This window comes from Bacillus rossius, chromosome 1, assembly GCF_032445375.1.
Source record: "Bacillus rossius redtenbacheri isolate Brsri chromosome 1, Brsri_v3, whole genome shotgun sequence".
In the NCBI taxonomy this organism is placed as follows: Eukaryota; Metazoa; Arthropoda; class Insecta; order Phasmatodea; family Bacillidae; genus Bacillus; species Bacillus rossius.
In genome coordinates this window covers 257,426,774-257,450,237 of record NC_086330.1, presented here as the reverse complement: position 1 = coordinate 257,450,237, position 23,464 = coordinate 257,426,774, and the positions used below count along the sequence as shown (strand labels likewise).

Here is a 23,464-nt window from a genome sequence, read left to right as displayed (position 1 = left end):
TTTGTATTTCACCTAGAATCAAGTTGAATGTATGTAATGATAGCATATGAAAAATCAGTTAGAAAATTCAATAATTCATTATCCTCAGATGGTTGAGAGGAAGTATATTTAAATATGGATTAACCAGTATTATGATGAGAATTTTGTGGTCTTATTACTTGGGTCTGCTAGGTTAATGTACAGCTGATAGTTGATATGGTTGAGCGGAGTATCAAGTTATTTTATGGCATTTTTATTTTGCGATTCTGATATGCACTGAGCCAGTGGAGCTCTAAAGCTAGGTTGAGTACTATGCTTGTGGAAACTCAAAGGTTTGATTTTTTTGTGTGCCATGTAACCACATTCTCATTGTACAAGTCTAGTCCACTCTAGTTGGTGAATTATTTAATTTGGTAATTTTTGAAGTGAAACTTTCTTTAGCCGTGTTGAATGATTTTTGGTAGGGGCTAAACTTATAATTTTGCGTCACCGACATGCTAGTGATGTGTTGCGCCAGACTGGCGACACACAGCGGCCTGTGTACATGGGTAAAATCTTGTGAATTCGCAGCACCGACATGCTGTAGTAGTAGTAAGTGAATTTAATTTGACAGCGTTGAGCATTTTTTGTTTATTTATTTACGTAGTGATTGTTGATTATTTTGGATATAAGTTCATAATTTTTTTGATTTTTCAAGGATGAATCTTCATTTATTCTAATTTTAAAGTTATAAGTGTTTCATTTTATTTTTATTTTCCAAGGAATATTTAACGTTATTGTGTGGTACATATTGCAAGTATTGGCTATTTTTTAGTGGAGGTTACGTTTTTTCTTTTGTTTATTTGTTTACGTAGTGAATGTCTTCAAATGTTGGGTTATTGATTTATGAGAGGTAATGTTGATTATTTGTGGAGTTAAGTTCATATTTTTTTTATTTTTTCAATGATAAAACTTCATTTCTTCTAATTTTAAAGTTATTATTGGTAGGGGCAAAACTAATGGGTTTGTGTCACCAACATGCTAGTGATATAATACCAAAATCCTTTTCTTACGTACATTTGACATAGATATGATGTCATATTACAAATTTAAAAGCAAAGTTTTAAGTTTTCACTTCTTTCGACAATCCCCATGACTGCCTTTTAATTTTTTTTATTTTTATTGTATTGATAAAGATTGCAACTGATTATTTCCATAGTATATATTTTTATTAAGACCGTATGATTTCTACAACAATTATGGTAAACTTGAGTGAAGGGTAGTATGCTATTTATGACTTAGTATAACTGATTATGAATTATTACCTAATTATGTGTCACAACAGCTAAATTAATCCAATATCATTCTCATGTTTGTTTTGCTCTTTGTGTGTAGAATCAGTTTGCTTTCTACATGGGTACTCTGTTAATACACAATATTTGTACAGTATAATAGGAATTTTATTCCCAAGATACACCACCTTATCGCAGCCACCATCTACATTGACCTAGGGAAAATCCTTATTTCAGAGCATAAATCCTACCGGGGAATAAAAAGATTTTGATTATAGTAAGTACAGAAGGAACAAAATTTGTACATGATTATTATTTAATCAAGATATTATTGATAAGTAACAAATTTTTAGATTATAAATTAAAATATTATCTTTCCACAGTTATACATTTAAATGGTATGAAAAAACTACCTACAAAAACAACAAAACACATTATTTAAACTTTGAATGCTAACATGTGCATTGGATATGAAGTTTTTTTAAATAAATAATTTTATTGAAATAGTGATGGCTATGGTACGAGTGAAACAACACTGCATAAACAATTGTATTCCTGTAGCATTGTTTGGAACTGAGTGTTAAAAAAAAATCATGTGGTATGTTGGGCCATGTGAAGAATCAAACAAGACACAGCGTGTAGTAGCATCCTACTGCTGTGGCTGAGATGTCAAAAGCACTGCGAGCAGCATAGTGCAGAGCGGCGGACTTTCACATCTGCTACCATGCTGCTGGACAACTACTAGTTGAAGTAGCGGGCACTACTCGATCGAAGTTCTCAGAGATGTGCACGGCAGTCTTGGCGTTTCTTGATGCATCAATGCTTGTGGATGAACAAATTTAAATCTATCCCCAAAGTATTCAGGCCTTGAAAGATAGTGAATGTATGTCGTGTTTATGTACTCTGCGATGCTCATAAGTACTTAGTAATGTACACTCAATTTATTTAGTGTATGCCATCCATGTTTTTTATTTGTTAAGTGTTTATTTGTATTATTTAAGCACCTTTTGTAACATCTAAACACTTAAAGTGGAAGCAGTAGGAATAACATCACAAACATACAATTACATCTCCAATGATAACGTATTAAGTGTTAATACACTTTCTGTAAAACAACAGATGCAATTCAACAATGACCGTATTGAAGTGGCATCCTTTAATATTACAGAAGAAATTTTTTTTATTTCGTAGCAAAATATAATTTATTGTGGTATGATTTTTTTGTTCATAGACAAAATTATGGTTATTTGCAATGTTAATTTTGTATGTCAAATAGTTTATTTCTAATCAGTTTGTCTGTGGCGAGTTTGAAAAAAATGGAAGAATTGACTAAAATAAAATGGTATTCAACATTTTGTTAAACAAGTAAATGTTCGAAAATATTTTAATGATTGTGTGATGAAAGTTTATATATTGATGTGGCTCCGGGACTGAATATATGCATCATGTATTGTCATAAAATGAAGGTAAATAAGAATAATAGAAATAATTATAGTTAGAATATTGAAAGTTTTGTGCATGTTACCAATGTTAAAATATGATTCAGAAAATGGTTGTCTGGATTTTGCACTCAGAGGTTGAGTGTAGTGATTGTGCTTGTATTCGAACGAACTATACCCAGTAGTTAAATAATAATAAAAACTTAATTATTACAGTGGAATAATTACAGATTATTATAGTGGCATAATTATTGTAAATAGCATGATATGCTTTTTCCAGGTTGTGTAACTGTGTAAATAAATAGTACTTTTATAAAACTGAATAAATAGCAGGAACATAAATATTTACAATTTTATTGAAAAGTTTTTTTTTTTACATGTAAAATATGTACAGTATAACCTCATTTTTATGTACCAGGGATTTACGAATTCATGTGATTAACAATTTTTTTTACTTGCATCGTCATTTTCCCTATAGTAATAATGCAATACTTTCCTGGTTTATGCGAAAACATTTCCCGATATTAACATTACTACAGCGCTGCAAATAATAGTAAACCATCAGAAAAGGTTAGATGGAACAATAAAAGTTGAAAGTGAATACAGTGTGAAGTTTATTTATGATACGCAACTACATGTGCATGCGGTCACTGCAGCTTTGTTGCCATTGTAAACAACTTTTTATTTTGCTACGTGCCACAGTAAACCATACGGCCATGAATACTTTGGTGACATGAACTTGAAAATTAAGTTCATTTTTTAATCTTTTATGTAAACTTTAATGTATTATGCACAAAAATAAAGTTGTAAAAGTGGTTTTTTCATAAACAAATAGTGGATTATTGTGCCCTTATTAAAATAATATTTAAAGCTGTGTACCAAATTCCGGTAAATATGGCATCTTTGAGCATGTTCGGCAATGTGTGTTTTACCACAAAAATATTTTGATAAGGCAGTTGGCAGCACTTAATTTCCAAACAGTGCAACGTTGACATATTTAACTTTTTCTGTTTCTAAAAATAAGCATTCTTTTTGAAATAGTTATGTTCTGTTAATATAATTATTTTTATAATAATCTAAAATTAATTCAATGTTAACACGTGATTATACACAAAGTCCAAAAATCAATTGTGTTAGAAGTCTTAAATTAAAAGCGAACATATTGTGATGACAGAAAATTTCATGTTCAACTTGAAACAATTGTGAAGATTTGCAAAAGTGAATGGATTTATTGTTTTCACCATGTGATATAATGAAGTTCTAGTTAATATTTAAAAATGTAAGTGTATCTGAGTTTTTATTTTAGAATGGAGTATATTTTTATTGTTTCCATCAAAGTGAGACAATAACATTTTTTTAACAGTCCCTCTTTTTATGTTTTCCCAGATTTTATATATTTTGGTCGTGGTCTCTTGAAATACAGTAGAATCCCGCCAATGCGACCCCCCTCTGATGCGTCCATTCCGTTTATACGACAGTTTTTTGAGAAACTGTGAAAAACTTTAGCAGAGGAAGTCAAAAATTTGAGTAAAATCGGCTGAAAAACAAGTTACACTTTGTTGGGCGCTATGTGTTCATGTTTATTTGGCGGGAGCCGTACTGTAAACAGGCAGGCATACAAAAGACGGCTAAAAATAGATACCACCCCTCTAGACTGTCCACGCGGCAGTGTCTAGCCGAGCTCGGCGCGTCCACTGTCGCACGAAAAGCCGTCTCAGCTGTCATGTTATCTTACCCACCTGCACGAAAAGCCACTGTGGTAGCTTCTGCGAGAGCGTAAGAAACTCGTCCGGCCAGGCTGGCGGTAGCGGCGGCTTGACGTCATGTGACGTGACGTGACGCTTACCTCTCCATCCCCTGCTAATTCTTCAAGGCTCATCCCTCCCAGAGCCACAAACCATGTAAAAACACCCCCCCCCCCCCCCCCCCATTAACCACTAACATTTCAACACATTCCCTCCCTTATTTCAACCTTCTGCGTGAGAAACTGTCAGCATCCTCCTCCCCTCCCACACCGCGTGCGACAAAAGCCAGGTTGTATAGTCCATTCTCGGTAAAATAAATATTTTTATGGGCTTATACGACTGTCCTTCGCAGTTAATAAATACTTTTTAAGTTTAAGTTGTTATGATACAATTTGTTTATTAGTCACACAGCAGTTTCTGCTGAAAAATCACTAATACCTCGAATTTTATTGAATAAAAAAATTTAGCAGGGCTGTAAATATATTTATTTTACTGCATTGTTACTTTTCCATCTGCATTCCAACGTGTTTTATTTCTGTCAAAATAAACATCGCCGACGGCAAGGGCGGGAGCGCATCCTGTCGGTCTGTCGCTGTGATTATCTACTCCAAAAACATGTCACAGCATTTCAGGATAGCATTGTTCTTATATCTTTCGTTTATAGCCGAATGTTTTCTACCTGATCCACACAAGTTCCTTCGCCACGTTTTGAACGAAAATAACCAGCCGGCTAGCACAGCCGAACTTGTGTGACGCGAATTCATTTAGCGTGAGTATTTTATGTATTTGTGTGGGGGGTGGCCGGTGGGGGGTGAAGGGGGGGGGGGGGTAAAATTGGCCCGAATTCTCTATTGCGACCATTCCGTTTATATGTCCGTTTTTCCGGAAACCGTGAGGGGTCGCATCAGCGGGATTCTACTGTATATAATAACTAGGTTCTGCTGTATTAAGTTTTAGAAAACTACTGAATATTCTTGTACATTGAACTTGACATTTGAGCTGAGTCGAGTAGAAGCTTCTTGCTCGGGTTTTCGCTTTTGTCTTCATCCTTTTAAAAAAAGTTAACTTTTTTTTGCTATTACTTCCAATTTTTGCTGGGTTTTCCTTAGAATCAAATAATCGTATGCCACTGTGCTACAGGTACAGGGGTACTGCAGATATCGGAGATTTAACGGTATTCAGGTTTATTAACTAGGAGTACTTAAGAACTCACGTGTTCATTGATGTATATTGTGTGAGAAAACAACTGGAGAAGGTCTAATGTCCACAAATGCTAACTTTAGTCTGTTACTTTTTGTAGGGAATGCTGCTGATGTAATCTGTGTTTATGGTCTCAAATTTACGTAATGTAAAGAAGTGAAGAGTCAAAATAGTAATAGTCACCATAGTTAAATGATAGGGTTTCCTATATCATCTGGCAGGATCCTGAAGGGAGTTATAAGGTTACATCTATGATCAGATTCACTGAGTTCCAACCAGAGGCAGGAGCAATGTTTAGAGAGGTGTGTTGCACACCTGAAGGAACAGAGCCTGTTGTTTCCAGTTCACAGTTATTGTGGCAGATGAGCCATGGGGAACCCAGGACAGACCGCTGGCTAACAGTGTTTACCAAGTTTATCACTTGCGATAAATATTTGTTCAGACCACAGGCCATCATTGATGGCTTACTAGCCAATAGATTTGTCGGATATTGTTGCCTCATTTAGTTTTGCTTCATTTTGCACTTCTGAGTTTCAATTCAGTAAGTGTTTTCATGTGTGATTATTTACTCTTGGATTCAATTTGTACTGCATTAAAATGCAACTTGGTAAGTAGGTAAATTCAGGAGCACTATTTGTGAACCAACACAGACATGATTGAGACAGTTTTTTTGGTGATGTGTACAATGGCATTGATGTTGTGTGGCAGCACTGCGCGGCGGCTTCACCCTACGCCAAGAGGAAGCAGGTGATGGAGACAGTGATCCGCAAGGGCGCGCACCTCAACGAGCGCAACAAGGAGCTGTTGACTGCGCTGCACACAGCTGCCAGTTGCTCACATTACGATGTGATGGAAGCCCTGCTGCGGCACGGTGCCAAGGTCAACGCGCTGGATGGCCTCGGCCAGACGGGTACAGTCTCCCAGTCTCCAGTCACCTCACAGCCTCCATTGCAAGCCTTGCTACCACTCACTCCCTCTCCCTCCCTTATTCATCCTCCATCTCATCCTACAGTCAGTCTTGCAACTATTTCTGAACTTCTTTGCTAGTATTACAATTTTAGTGTCTCACTTGCTGAGCTGAAATTATATTTTGTTCTACTAGTGATAGGTTGATCCTGGTTCTTGGTTCCACTGGTTCTCAGCAAATTATCTAGCACCAAGAACCATTAAAATAATCTTGGTACCTTGAAGCCAAACTTTTCACGGTGAAAATACAGTTTTTGGTCAGTTAAAATGCAGCCGTAAAACACTGTTGTAGGGGAATAAATTTTGGGTGACCCATGCGCACTGTCTTTCTAACTTTCCTTTAAACCCCTTGTGACACTAAAAAAAAGTTTCCTAAATCTTGGAAAATTGGCAGAGAGCACAGTCTCCCTCGCCTTCCTTTCCTGTCCTTCAACCCCCTTGCGCTAGCTCAGCTCGCCCAGATGAAAAAAATATCAGTAATTCTACGACAGGAGGTTTCAAAGCCTATAGAGAATACGGCCAAGGAGAAAAGTTGGTGTTTTTTACTTTTTTCACAAACCTTTACATTACGATTTTTATCCTGTTTATGTACCTTTTCACGTAAGGGCAAGTCACTTTATACATATTTTATTACTTTTTCGAAGACCAGGGTAAATTCATCAGGCAGGGGAGAGACATCAAGATCAGGTTAGATACTTATTTCACCAGGGGAGAGATTTGGACGAAATAAAATAATGACTATAATCAATAAAATCAACTTTTATTAAACATTGTTCTTGACATATAATGAGACTATCATATTTATCAGACTATAATATTAGTCATTAATCAGACTATCATTTTACAGCCTTTTTTTCAATAACAAGAACGTCTCACTTATAAAAATACACATACATATATAAATTAACATGCGATTATACCTTCAACAAATAATAAAATATTCTTTTATTAATACTAATTAAGTAGATTAGCGCTTTTTAAGTGATAATCAGACTTGGATAATTAGGATAATTTTCATATTGCCTATACCTATGCGCTTCCGCCACATTCGGTATACGGTTCATTAAATGAACCTGTTTTAATCATATTTTAATATTCTTTGTAACCTTTTTTTGTAACATGCTAATTTAGTCTTTAGTTTATTTTTCGTCTCATCTTATTTTTTATTAATTAAATATCTTTGTCTTCTAGCTCGGTCTGATTTAAGTTTGGCAATAACTCTTCTACGGAAATTACTTTGCAGCATCTGATGATCAACATCTGAAATTGATGGTGTTGCTGGAATATTAGTTATATTTTGAAGAGAAAGTCGTTGCCTACGCTCTCTTGCTTTCTTTTTCCATGTCTTTTTTGCCTTACGGTGCTCTCTAGGAGTCATTTGTTCGACAGTTTTTATGGTTCCTTTCATATTCTTTTTTAAATATTTTTGCTTTTCATTTTGCTTTTGCTATTCATACTTTTTTGGATCATTTTTAATCTGTTGATATCGTAGCCTCTCTGCTTCACGTTTCTTCTGTAACCTTTCTTCACGTGTAAAATTTTTCCGTGGTGCCATAATCTGTAATAATAACAATAATAACAATAATATAATAATATAAACTAAGAACCTCCTTTATTTTTTTTATCATAACAATTTTTAATTGCAATAATCGTTAAGTCATTTAAAACTGACGTTAATAGAAATTAGCTTTGTCTGCATTAGTTTTTACGAACATCTTATGATGAATATTATCTCCCCTGGTCAGTGGCTCTCTCCCCTGGCAGTTATCTTGACAGGGGAAATACGGCAGGGGAGAGACGTTTTCATGACAAATTCAGTTGTTTTAATAAGCTGACTTATTTTTTGGGTTCGTTGTATATCTCACTTTAATTATCACAGTATTATTAATTTAGGTTAGTAAATGCAAATAAATTAAATGAATATTATAGGTTTTATGACTTACCAGTGGAAAGAGACATAACCACCTTGTGAAACCACTGCACTGCACGGTCGTGTCGAAATAACTAAAAAATGGCGACACTCTAACGGCTTACGCAATTAGTATTGCCAACTTCATGTAGATAGATGTCCCTGAGCGCTATTTGCAATATGGCCATCTTGAATTTATGTTTGTAGTAGCGGAACAAAATTTGGTAGGGTAGATACACAAAAAAAGCGGGACAAAATTTAAGTTTAAAATTTATTGAAAATAAACAAAATTAATTTATTCCATCGGAATAAAACTAAAGCATAATTATTAAATACCTATTAAACATACTTTAGTTTAGCATCTGATACAAAAAAGTATGTTTTGTCTGAAAGTTAAACTGAAACCGGCAAGGGGACAGGCCAGGGTAGAGACTTTTTTAACTTTGTAAGGTATTTCAGAAAAATGTGTTTTAATTAGAGGTCGGCGGGTACCCGTCTTTCCGGGTATTTTTCGGGTAGTTAAATTACCCGTGGCTCGGGTCGGGCACTTTTTATACCCGAAAATTTTCGGGTCGGATGTCTAATAAAGAAAAAAAATAATTAAATATTGGTTAATTTGCCGTTACCGTGTCCTGCTGCCACGGGAAATGACCTGCCGTGTCTATATATTATGCTGAACACACAATATATTTGCTGAAATAATAAAAAAAATACCGTGGGTACTTTTAAGTCTAGATAAAATTAGCTAGTAGGCCTAAAAACATCGTGAAAAACGTAACGTTTATAGTCGGCAATGAACATTTTAAATCGCAAAATATACATATTTTATAACATGGAAAGTTGATTTTATTTCTAAACATGTAATAATTTAAGTCTAGGCGTGTAAAAGTCCGCGTAATTATAGCAGGAGACAATCTAAAATGCGCGAGGGAAAAACGTAAACTCACCAATGTATAAACATAACAGGAATGTCGGGAAAATTACGTGTCAGCTTGTTTGATACTGTTTTTATGTCACAACTTAGCCGAAAAATACTGGTACGAGACATAAACTTCACAAGATAAAATGAGCGGAGTCTTGGTAACTGTTTTATACGTATTTTATAATTTCGGAAGTATTGTACAGTTGACGCATATTTTTTATACTAACCATTTATTTCTGGGGATCGTAAATAATTTATTATTGGTATCAAGACATCGAGATGAACGTAAACTTGAACACGTCACGGCAGCGAGAAAACTGGTGCGTATACCAATAAACTGGTATTAGAACTATACAAAACTGGTACACGAGAGGTGGAGCTTATATTTTTTTTCCACTAAGATCGCTTCTATTGGCTGTCTGCTGATGGAAGGTGACGAGTCTGGGCGGAGCGTTGAGTGAGTTATACTGCGCATGCGCAGCTCAGCGAACAGAGAGAGCCAGCAGGCGGCCACGCCGCGCCGTAACAACAGCTGATAGAGTACAATGACCTTTCTCCGCGCTCTGCGCGCTATTGACGGTAATTTCCATCGATTTGCCGCCCTTTTTTTTTTTTTTAAATATATTGTTAGTGTGGCGCAATGCGTATGTTTAATGTAGCCCGTATTTGTTCTGAACGCTGCAGGATGCGACTGTATTTTAATTACCTAACTTTAACGTTCTTACAATTTTTCATATTCAATTTTTTTTTTTTTTCGAAAATCTGTACGTACGACCGAGGTGTACGTACGAACCGGGGGCCGTACGAGCGAGGTTTTACTGTAATGCTGATTTGAACATTTTTTTAAATGCTGAAATAACGTTTTAACCTTTTAACTACAATAAGCCGTTTCCCAAGCATCGCCAAAACAGCAAATCATTATTTAGGAATACCTGCCACAGAAGTATCCAGTGAGCGTGTGTTTTCAAGTGCTAGCAATGTTGTGACACACAGGCGGGAACGGCTGTCAGCAGAACATGTAGAAGAACTGGGTTTTTTGCATCAAAATCAAAAATTAGGCTAAGTAAAAACTGTTTGATAGGGTTTGTTTTTTATGTGAATTGCATAAAAAAAATTCATGTTGAGCAATGCTTATTTTTTAATTTGATGTAATGTTTTAACTTATATTTATTAATTTTTTAACTTATATTTATTAATTTTTTAAAGTGTATTTAAGATACAGTAAAAACATTTTGCAATAACAATTTCCAGTTTCATCAGGTATGTTAGAAAGACAATACCCGACCCGACCCGACCCGACCCGACCCCGAATATTTTGTGCAATATTCCGACCCGACCCGACCCGGCTTAAAAATCCACTACCCGAAGACCTCTAGTTTTAATCAGGCATTCAGTCGTGATGTTATTTAAAAAAATACATTAAGATGATGTGATTTATTGTAAAAAATAGCTACATATAAAATTAAAACAAAAAAAACTGTTTTAAACTGATTACCGCACAAATTACCTCTTATTGTAGAATCACCCATATCAGGGTGCCCACCTGCCATCCGCTGGCAGGATGTGTTGGGACCGTAAACAAAGGAGTTCTTTGAGTCAAGTTTCTGACTTTTTTTGTCTTTTTTTAAATACTTGCAGGTATGATCATTTTAACTAAACGTAGACCTATGGAAAAATATAATATGGTACAAAATCTAAAATTAAAAACAAACTATACCATGATTTAAAGATGTCAACTACTCTTTAACAGAACTTAGTTAACTTGAGGGTTACATCCATTATCTGCTATAATAGTTTTTAGGGATGTGCGAATCCTTGATTTTCAGTTCGGTTTGAATCCGATTCGAATCCCTGGCAATATTGGAGATATGAATCCGATTCCGAATATTAAGAACAGAATAATTAAAAATAACTGATTAATTAAAAATAATGTGTGTTCTCTTTTTGTAACTGTAACTACTGGCAATTATTTATTACACTGAGATTGAAATATTTATAATTAATTATGTAAACTTAATTAATAATAAACACATTAAAATATGAAAACCAAAACATATTCGATTCTCCAACTCAATCGTAATAAACTGCACACCACAGGGAAATCTCAGTTTTATAAACGTTTCAGAAATCAAAACCATTTTTCTCCAATAAATATCCAAGACTTTTTTTTTGCTTGTAGGTGTGTAATTGTTTTTTGTTTATACATAGTTTGCTATACGACGAAATTCGTGATTATAGTTTAAGCTCTCAAAATCTCTAAATTCTTTTAATGTCACTGTGTTAATTATTTAATTTACATATCTTTCTTTGGTATGTAATGTTATAAATACTTACGTAATAGTAGCCTAATTTTATTTTTCACTGCTAGTATTTTTGAGCCATATTAAATTAATTTATAATTTTTGTGAATATTCGTAATACTGTTTGAATCCATGTACATACAACGATTCCGGGTTCGGGTAATTGTGGATTCAAACCGTACCCGAAAATATCGGATACTCGCACATCCCTAATAGTTTTTATTATTTTTAAATTTTTTATAATTTACCTAATATCTTGTAAAGAGATATATGTTTCTCAAGCAAATTTTTATTTTTCTAAATTAAATACTTATTTTGTAACAAAAAAAATTTGGTTCTATTTATTACTAGTCTTTGCTCCACCACAGGATGCAAGTTCTGTGCTACTGAAGCCACCCAGTGAACATGAAGCACCTGTGCCACTTAGAGGGAAGCCTAAGTTTCACCACACCATTCTATTCTTAGGCCCGAACAGTTCTGAAGTTGATCAAAGTAGGCTGCTTGCTCTTACAACTTCGGTATCACATATTATAGGTTAAAAATATGTGAGGAAGATGTTGAAATCATCTTTCATATACGTACTTAAGTAACTGAGAAATTATAGAACTGTTAGGTAAGCTACACTAAAAATACTTTAAAATAGTGTGGATGTTGGATTAGGTTAGGTTAGCTACAGTAAAAATACTGTGAAATCATGTGTACAGTTGATTAGATCGGTATTTACATTACAGATGCTATAAAATAATAAGAACAATTGGTTACATTGTTTGTGTTATCTGAAATTGTGTATTCTAAAGAATTGGTCTCCATAAATAACAAGGCTAATTTACTTAATGTGTTCCAAAATGTGTAGGGAAATTTTCTTTACGTAATATAAATGCGTAGAATAACACTTTGTCGTGCAGAGGGGCAGCTCCGGATAGTGGAGATGCCCTTTGCTTACAATCTGTATTTCCTGCCTGGTTATCGGAAGGGGTTTGCCTGGCTGCTGATTGGGCGAGGGTAGGTTGGAGGTATGGCACTTGTACTGGTCGGTACCTGGAGTCGTTGGTTGACCCCTCCTCGGTGAGAGAAAGGCATCGGTCGGTTGTGGCTTACCCTGGAGACTCGGTGGCTGCGAAGGCGGTTGCGCTGGCGACTGCTGTGCGCTGGTGCTTCTGGGTGCACAAACGGGGTGACAGCCTTCCCTGGTACAAACTGGTCCTGGACTGGCTCGATACTACTACCCTGTGGCCTATAGATAGGCAGGTCCTATCTGCTGCTATGACGCGATACTGGTTTGGTGGCCGGGCGTTCGGCGCACGGGGTTTGCCCGTTGCGGTTGGCCGCAGTCCGACACCGTCAGTACTCGGTTTCTCGCGGGGCTCGGTACTGAGAGCGCATTGAGCTGTAAGACTAGGCTCGGCGCTGAGGGCGCGGTGAGCAGCAAGAGATGCCTCTGAGGCACCGACTGACTGTTCCTTGGCCAAGGGCCGGCCTTATATACCCCTCCTGAGGGCCGAAGGGTGACGTCGGAGGGAGAGGTATTCCGGGAATCGCCGCCGCTTCCAGGAATTCCAGCCGGCGGACGTGCCGTGCTGGCCTGGTGGGTGAGGGGGTAGGCGGGGTGGCGGCCGGAGAAGGTGGAGGGGGGGGGAAGTATGCGCACGCACCCGGCTGGCCTGGCGAGAGAGGGGTAGGCGAGGGGTGGCGGCAGGTAGAAGGGTGTGCGTGCACCGGGCTGGTTGGCATGGCAACCGAGGGTGCGGCGTGGTTGCCCCGGGCAACGGCGATGCGGCGGTGGCCAGGTGCTTATCGCAGCCGGCTGTGTCGGCCCGCACACGTGTTTAGGAAGGAAGGGGCTGACGGCCCGAGCTTACAGACGTGCGCGGCACGTCGCACGTCAACTTACGATAAAAACAACATTGCATAACGAAGGTAGTTATTGTCGGCGGGTTGACTTGCTTGCCCAGGCATGACTTTCAATTCATGATGCGTACTTTTCCTTAAACTTTCAAACCATCCTTTACTGGCAGTGAAACCGAAATTACTGTCCTGATTTTTACATCATATTTTTTAAAAAATTCAAGTGCTTATTCGTGTATCATCACTTGGTTCACACCAATTCTGTCAGCCTCGTAATTTTTTTTCATTGCACAATTCATTTAACATCCTTTTCTATGTGAATCATTTGTTCATTTCTGTTCCGGTATCTATTGTCAAATATATTCTGCTAGTACAACCAACATCATGACTTATATAAACATTTGATTAGAGTCTTTATTTCATACAATTGTGGCCACAGTTGACTTGCTTAGTTAGACCTAGAGGGCGACCAACATAAGTTGGCCTTATAGACATTACTCACTTTGTAATATTTCTAGTTTTGTCTCAAATACTTGAACACGATTCATTATTCTTTCACTCGGAAGCAATGATTCCACTATGATTCCAACTGCAGGTACTTGTTCATATAAGTTACCGGTAGACAAGTGGGCAGACCACACTTTGTTTTGTGCGTGCTAGACTGTAGTTCATCACGGCAACGGTACGGCCCGGCAGCATACGCGTGGATGTAAAACATTTGGTCCTTCACACTCCACAGCTGCAACTGAATTTTCCATAATTGATGTTTGTACAATAGCCGATAGCGTAATCATATCTGCATGCCCATATCTTCCTCCCTCGTATGGCTAACTGTATGCCTCGGTACACCTGTTGTTTACCTAGTTAAAGCAGACTTTGTGGCTTCAGGCACAACTTTTTTTTGCATGTGGCAATTTCATGCTAACTGAAATTTACAGACTTGTTATTCAAGACTGGGACAGTAAAATTAACATAATACTAAACGAATTCCCACAATCTGAAGAGGGATTGGTGTACTTGAAAAATGGCAATTGCAACAAATCCAAAATAGATGCTTAATTCTCTGTTATCTGCCTTAATGTACTTGATCCGGACCTTAATAAAATACACATAAATGTTAGGTTAGTTTACAAAGAGCCAGAATTTTCATAACTTTTGTCTCCAGGAGGTTTGGTTTTGTAACAGCTGTACATTATGACAATCTAGTTTATTGGCTTGATTTGCAATGTACGTAATTGTCTTGGCATGGATGCGTATTTGCTTAGATGTTGTGTGTTTACTATCAGGTATTCTTCAATATGATTGAAGTTATTTAAAGGGACAGAAATTTTTAGGTTAGGTGCATTGAAAATCCATTGTATGCTAACAAAAATGGGTTATAATATTTATTCATATAAATGTTGGTCATTGACTGTAGACTATGTCCTTACAATATGGTAAGTAATATTACATTTCTTTATAAATCTTTTACTATACACGTGTGTTTTCTTGTTCTGCATGTGAATGTCACTTGTGTTACTTTGAATGACTGCAAAAACAAAACCAAAAACATTTTAATGCATTGCGAATTCAAAAACATTGGTTGCTAGCATAATACATTTAGTAAAATCAGTAGAAAAAATTTATATGTTTAAATGTGACTACAGTGAAATCTCATTATAAAGTATTTCTCACTTTAAAGTAGTATTCACTTTAAATATATTATATTCAGATCCCAATGAGATGTTTTACATTTAGTAACAGTACCAGTATAAAGTATGTACTTTCATTATTAAGCATCAAAAGTGTGGGTTTTTTCAGGTACATTGTTGTATTACAGATGGTGCAACTGAATTTATACTTCTGATAAAGACGTGTGCTCAAATATTTTATAAAATGATGGTTTTTCAAACACAAAGTACAAAATTTTAGAAAAGTCACATATAAAAAAATTTAAACTATTCCTTATACATGTGTCAAGTAATTATCTGATGTCAGGCTTCATCATACTAAGTGTGTGGTGAGTGGTTGCTGTTTGTACCTTGCATGGGATGAGTTTGTTATTACCCACCGTGTTGTGCACAGCACTGCACCGCTGTGCGCGAGACGACAACCTGCAGGGCTGCCGCGTCCTGCTGTCGTACAGCGTGGACCCCAGCATCGTGTCTCTGCAGGGTTACACGGCCGCGCAGGTCGCTACGGAGAGCGTGCTCAAGATACTGCAAGGTGAGCTCGCGTTTCGCAAGTCAGGCTCTTAGATAATTTTCTACTTTTGACTGGGTATGAGGTCGAGAAATCAGGAAAGTTCTCTTATTCCTTCGTAACCTTTTTACACATAAGTGCTATTTCAGTGTAGTAATATCACGAGGAGTTTGAATATTCACAAAAACTAATTTTCCCAGAATTATTCTTAATTTACATTTTAAATAGAATTGTTTTTACAATTTTTTAATAATCTAAGGTTATTCAAAAGCATTTTTAGAAAAAAGTTGGCAATTCTTTTGGGACAGTCTTCCCCAACATTTGCCCTCTCTAAACGTCAAATTGGTTTGATTAGTTCTAAGTCTGGCTCATGTTTTAGCTATAATAGAAAAAAATTAGAAGAATAATCTTTACATTGATAGCAAGAGGCTTACATAGTGGTGTGGTGTTTTAATACGAGTGCAGGTTTTACTATATTACATTTGTGTCAGTTCACTGGTAATTACAAACAGACATGGAAGGATGAAGGAATAGAGACTGATGTTTGGGAGCTCAGTGCTGGTGCGTGTAGTGTCTAGCATGTGGTGCACAGACCCGCCATCCGGCAGCGCAGACATCGAGTGTCAGCTTCTGGAGGCTGCCAAGGCCGGGGACTCGGACCAGGTTCAGCGTCTGCTCGCCTCGTATCCGCAGATAGTCAACTGTCGCGACCTTGATGGCAGGTGGGGGCTATCTTCATATCTTCATCTTGTACCTCTCTTACTCAGGGTGGCCACCAGCCTTGAATTTCAAGAAAAGCGGGAAATATGCATAAATTTTCGTCGCCTGGAAAAAAATTTGGAATTGTGCTTGAATTAATTGTTGTTGCCAAGAATTTCACTAGCACTCTCACAGATAATATGTCTGCTAGTTTACAGGTTATGTCAAACCCAGACTTTTGATATTAGAATTTTATTTCAAATTAACAAAAGACCAGTTATAGTTTTTATTGTTTGCTAATTGGTGGCAGTTCTCCTTTAAGTGGTTTTGTCAACTTTGATTAATTTGAACTATGGCCATATTGAAAATTGGCAGCTGATCACCAATAATTTTAATACCATGTTTTATCAGGGGTGCGATGATTATATGAAAAAATAATTTTTTGTTAGGTAAAGTTATTCATAAAAACAAAACATATTCAAGGAAAGTACATTCATTTAAAAAGTAGAGTATACAAAAGCAAGCCAAACAATTAAAATTAATAATTCATGCAAAAAATGCAAAAAAACATTTTGTTCAATTTTAAATAGAAAAACCAAAACTGCAACGCGAACGTAAGTCGGAGCGCATAACTATCGTAGTACACACCACGAGAAAGCGTGGGCTAATAGATGTATGTAGTTAACTCGGCACCAGACAGAGCGTGCGCGTTGCATGCAATCTATAAGCTATCTGTATCGATATTAGACTACATGCGTGCGCTCTATACGGGAATCAACATAACCAAACATGAATGATGCCAACTAGCACTGGCTTCATTTTTATAAGCGGTACACAGTGGCGACGAAGACGAAAAGATAAAAGTTATAACGTTTGAAAATGTCTTTAAAAGAAAATTTAGACATCAGACAACTTCGTATTTCTGTTAATTAAATAAGTAAGCGGTAACATCTGTATGAATATTAGATTTCAATTTTAAAATACATTGTTTTATACTGGAAAACTATCTACACAAAGAGCTCGGGATCTAAAAACATAATGCGACGTTTACGCGAGAAATATTTTTCTTCAAATTTTGATGTCCTAAAATAATGGTGCGATGATTATGTGCATGCAACAATTATGTGATAAAATACTATACCTTTATTGTCCTTTGGCATTCACATCATCAATATGGCGGTGTTTTTATTTTACAGAAGGTTTTAGGTGTAGAGACAAAGTGAATATTATTTTAAATACAAAGTGTATCCAACTTATTGAGACTTTGCTTACGATACATTAATTTTACCTAATAATTTTGTTTTTTCTATTGAATTTCGTGTACAGCTTAGTACCAATTTTATGGTATAAAGTATAAATGATGCCATAAATGGCCAGAATCTTTTTTTCCGGTTTTAGTTCGTACAGTCAAGCTACTGCATTGGAAAATAGTTGTAGTTTGTGAAAAATGTAATTTCTTCAAAAGCTGTTCGGAAGAGTTATTCTTATTTCCGTGCGCAATGATCAATTAGAGACTATTATCTTCTCTCATGTTTCTATAGTGTTACCCTCTTTTATCGCATAATTATCGCACGCGCATAATCATCGCACCTATATTTTAGGGTGTCAAAATTTGGATAAAAAAAACCTCTCACGTAATTGTTACATGATGTTTTTGGTCCCGCTATTAGATTCTGAGCGCTATGAGATTCTTTGTGTGGGTATTTTTTCCGTATAAAACAAAGCATTTTAAAGTAAAAATCTATTATTTATTTGGGCATTACCACTTACTTATTTAATTAACGGAAATACGAAGTTGTCTGATGTGTAGATTTTTTTTTAATTAAGTTTTTAATCGTTATAAACTTTATCTGTTTGTTTTCGTCGCCGCGGTGTACCACTTACAAAAATGTAGCCAGCGCTTGTTGGCATCTTTCATGTTTGGTTATGTTGTTTCTAGAGCTGGGCCGATGCCGATCCCCGATCGTAATAATCGGCCGATTTTGTTAATTTTGCCGATCATAATGATCGGCAAAACATAGCCGATTATTTGAGCCGATCATTGGTCTCCTACTGCAAACTTATAACATTGAATAATTACCTATACCTAACAACTTTCCATGTTTGTTTACGGTACTTTTCGGGAAGAAAATTACATTATTCATCAAAAATAGTATGATTTAATAATTTAAAACTAACCACACACGAAAAAAATATACCAATAAAGTAAACAAATACCGTAAGTTTTATAAACATTGAACAGTTACATACCTAAGTATCAATTTCCACGTATATTTACGGTACTTTCGGTAAAATAATTTTCCATTATACTATTTGCAAAGTTATTTATCATTTACGAACCTAAAACTATGTATTTGTTTACCATTTACGGTTAATATTACCGGAATGGCGAATGGCGACTGTTTAGGTTGGTTATGTGACGCCAGAGATTAAAGTGACGCGCGTCGAGCGTCGGAATTCGTACGGATTAATGGCGCTAGTAGTCTCGTGGTTAGTAAACAACTACTCTTCGGGAATTCATCTATTTAGTTTTTTATCGCTAAATATGGCCTATTGAATGTTTTGTTTAGCGAAATTATTATTATTATCCTGTTTAGCGGGAAATAGAGCTTAACTTTCTTTTGTATAAAAACCTGGTTGATGAAGAGTTTTGTTTCCCACAGTAGATCCTCGTTAATCCGTGACGCGCTAATACGGGAATCGGATAATCCGGGACGATTTAAAAGTGCAGAAAAAAAAAAGAGAAGCTAAAGTTGTCAGCGCTTAAAATTAACGTCACGCGGGCCGGCGGCCGGCAAACACTGCAAGCCATCGTGTGAGCCGCCCAACTCTGCAACGCTGTTTGTACCGACCCTTTGTGTCGCCCCCCCCCCCCCCCCTTCTCCCTTTCAGCTGTCACATTTGTCACTCTTTAAACTTGAGGGGGATGTCCTGACTTCTGCTTCCCGTCTCCCGTTTGTTTGAATGTTGTTTCACGTGCTGCTGTGTACAAGAGTCTAGCGACAGCAATGCTACCTTCCTGCAACTGGCCGCAAATGCAGATCCTTTCCGAAGTTAGCCGATCGGGAGCGCCTAACCACTGGATGTTTTTTATTTTTAAGCGTGCGTTTTTTCTCTCCAGTATAAAAATGCCACATAGACTGTTTAGTGGATGGTTGGTTATATTAGGTAAGTATAGCTACATTAAAATTACTGTAAAATCATTTTATGGTTGCTTAGCAAATAACTTTTTAATATGTAGCTATCCAGCGCTAGGAAACAGTTTGACGTCGTACCTCCTCTTTATTAAACAAAAAACCCGGGTCACAATCCTGTTCGCGGCGCAACACTCCAGCCATGGCCCTGGTAGTGCTACCACTCGTCGCCAGATGGCAGTGTAAATATAAAGAGACAATGCATCATAGTTATTTTATATATGTTATTATTGTAAATATTTAGGTAGATTATTTAAGTGGATACTGGAAGTATGTTTTGTGGATGTGGAAATAATATTGTAAAATGCAAAAGATCATCATCATGCAAAAGAGATAGAAATATGTAAAACTTTAACACAAATGGTTCTAGAAGAAACTTGTATAAATTGTGCAGGCTAACAAGCCTAGACAGCTTTCCTCTCTCCCAGACAATCTGGGAGAATAAATATTACCTCAGGTAAAAGTGGTATCATTGGCTTGAAATCCTCAACTTCCTTTCCTCAGCTAGCGACTCTTCGTGAGACCGCGGGCAATCCTCTGCTAGCGACTCTTAGTGAGACCGCGGGCTTCCTTCTCTCTCTCTCTCTCTTTCTACCTCTCTCTGCCCACCCATCCGCTAGCGACTCTTCGTGAGACCGCAGGCAATCCTCTGCTAGCGACTCTTAGTGAAACCGCGGGCATCCCTCTCTCCAACTTCCATCCTTTCCGCTAGCGACTCTTCGTGAGACCGCGGGCATCCTCTCTTCTACACCCAATCTTCCTGCTAGCTACTCCTTGTCAGCACGTCCTCGGTCAGCTGCACTGGGCTGAACGGTCCACTCCCGCCTCAGAATGTGAGGCTGCTCTACCAAAGAGCTGGCGCCGGGCAAACAACACAACAACTGAACGACCGAGCGACGTCCACCCCGTCTCCACAGCTTCACCAGAGACGAGTCCGCGACAAGTTTACATGATTTCACAGTATCTTTAATGTAGCTATCCTAACCAAATCAACTGTCCACAAAGTTTTAAAGTATTTATAATGTAGCTAACCTAACCTAATTGACCATTAGTTATCATGTCCTTACCTGAAAATTACAATTTAATTAATAAATATACTTTTATCTGCATTCATTATTCAAATATATTTATTACTTTTGAAATGTTACGTGATCGTATTTATTTTTACAAGTACAAAACAAAGTTCGTACCTGCCGGGATTCGAACCGTCAACCTCACGATTAGATGATAGCACCGCTGAGCGCTCAGCCACAAGGCCATATTTGATGATTTAAAGTTTCAGATGACATATATGATCGTGCCGCCGGCCCCGGAACGAGCCTGAGCGGTGCGGCAGCCGGCCCCGGAACGAGCGTAAGCGGTGCGGCAGTTGCAGGAAGGTAGCATTGCTGTCGCTAGACTCTTCTCTGCTGTGTTACTTTCCGCCCGCCAACGCACGGCAGGCGCCTGGCGAGTGACGTGTCTGGCTGGCATTCGTATGGTCGATGGGGAGGAGGGGGTGGGGAGCTACCCAAAATTTATGTGTACAAGGTCAGCACGATCTTATCTTTCTCTCTTCGGCTGTTGTAAATGACCGTGAACTAATGGCTAGGCAGTGCCGTATTTTTTAAAGCCGAGACAACAATTCGAAGGCGGCCCTTACCGTTAACCGATTATCCGGGTTTATTTATTTATTTTACAGAATTTCAATTATCCGGACATCGGCGGGTCCCAATGAACACGAATAATGGGGAGTTTACTATTTTTATCCATCTGCTGCCAAGGCGCAGTAAGCCTCGGGAGATGTTACGTCACATGACCTTGGCCTTAACCCAGCTGCACGCTGGTGTCTGAGAAGCTTGACAAGACCTTCCGGGCTTACCTGTATAATCGCTAGTCCGTGAAATTTATGATGTCGTGATTTTTAAGTAATCATGTCAATGAAAAGTAGTTTTGTCTGGGAATATTTCACCGTTTATAGTGATCCGTCAAAAGCAACGTGTAATCAGAGGTACTTGAAAGGCTCTAATCGGCTCAGAAGATCGGCAAGATCGGCAGCAGATGATCGGCATCGGCATGATCGGCAAAATAGGTGATCGGCCCAGCTCTAGTTGTTTCCCGCATAGAGCACGCACACGTCGAATATCGATATCTCGCCGATTGCATGCAACGTGCGCTCTCTGTCGAGTGCCGAGTTAACTACATTTGATGGCCCGCACTCTTTTGTGTTGAGTGTGTACTACAACGATAGTTATGTGTTAGTTCAGGCTCGCATTCACATTTTGTTTTTCTATTTAAAGTTGAAGAAAGGTTTTTTTGAATGACTTATTAATTTAAAAATTTTGGCGTGCTCTTTTATACTTCACTTTTTAAATAAACGTACTTCCTATGAATGGTGTTGTTTTTATGAATAACTTTCCCTAACAAATTATTTTTTTTGCATAAACATTGCACCCTTACTTTTCAAACTTGATTTCAGTATAAAATGTGCGACGATTATGCGATAAAACATGGTATGTTACGGTTTTGTATGGGGAAAATGTAAGTAAATATATTTCATACTTAAATGGCTCTATTAATACTGATAAATAAATATTTTCTTATCATTTACATGTAAGAGTTCATGCTTTGTTTTCGGTCGGCGTAAAACTATTTTTAAAGCTCTGGTACAATTAGGTGTTCCTCAGATGTGACCCTACCTGATTTTGAAATTGTATGTACGAGACGTCATACTGTATGTGTCGAGATGGTCAACTTAAATATTTGTGGTCATCAGCAGGGTGGCAGGGTGTGTGGTTTCCATTGACCATTGTTTTGTGATGTCATGAATGACATATGCCAAATCAAAGTTTTATCTAACGTACAAAGGTGCAGTTAACACTATTCGGGTTCATTGAAAAAATATATATTACAGGAAATAAATCATATTAACAAGCAAAGTATGTTGTTAAAACCTAGCTGAAAATGGTGCACGACACATGTTAATTGAAAACTATTGAACAGCAAGTGGTGAATAAACTCTGATAAAGTACCATAGTTATCATAAATAGCCTGTGCATTTATATTGTGCATGTTAAATGTGATGGTACAATAAACTCGAATGCAGTACCATAGTTACTGTAGATGGCCTGATACATATTGAGCAAGTTAGATGTTATGGCACTGCTTGACGTGCCGAGAATCTGTAATGTCAAACCCATATTTACGAGTTGAATGAGTGAAAAAAATTTTGAAAGTGATTGATTCGTCTGTGCAGCATTCTATTTTGAAAAATAAAACAAAAACTACAATTGGCGCGTAACATCTCTTTTTTAAATTTTTTTTTTATATAACGAACTGTTATAAATTGTTTAAAGGGAATAAAAAAAACCTAGTGTGCAAATGGTCATGATTGTTTGCTTTTCTTGACATTTGATATAATTCAGTTTAAAAAATTTCAACACAGTTCCTTTCAGTTACCCGACTAAACTGAAGATCACGTGACACAGTTAATAAATTTTACCTAAGTTCAGACAAGTTGCACTGCTCTCAGATCAGCAGTGATGATCACCGCAGACTGCTGGGAAGAACCAGCGAGAGAGTGCTTACGGACTTGCATGCAGGTAAATGAATGGGACTGAGCCACTGCTCACTTGATCGTGACGTCTTGTGTGTGGTGGCAGGCACTCCACTCCCCTGCACTTCGCGGCCGGCTACAACCGTGTGCATGTGGTGGAGTTCCTCTTGGCTCACGGGGCGGATGTCCACGCCAAGGACAAGGGGTGAGTGCTCGTCTACCTTCTTGCACCCACTGTAGTAGTTCTGCCTTCTGGATACTGTCACACTAGCTGTTAGG

The 23,464-nt window shown here is 37.4% G+C and overlaps 1 protein-coding gene across 1 annotated transcript in view; it reads left to right on the top strand.

Moving 5' to 3' along the window:
- LOC134527505 (poly [ADP-ribose] polymerase tankyrase-like) overlaps positions 1–23,464 on the top strand; it is a 269,207-nt gene that overhangs the window by 66,344 nt on the left and 179,399 nt on the right. The window contains exons 6-9 of the mRNA XM_063360229.1: positions 6,343–6,544; positions 15,641–15,781; positions 16,350–16,479; positions 23,292–23,390. Coding sequence (XP_063216299.1) covers positions 6,343–6,544; positions 15,641–15,781; positions 16,350–16,479; positions 23,292–23,390 — 572 coding nt within the window. The remainder of the gene's footprint in view (positions 1–6,342; positions 6,545–15,640; positions 15,782–16,349; positions 16,480–23,291; positions 23,391–23,464) is intronic.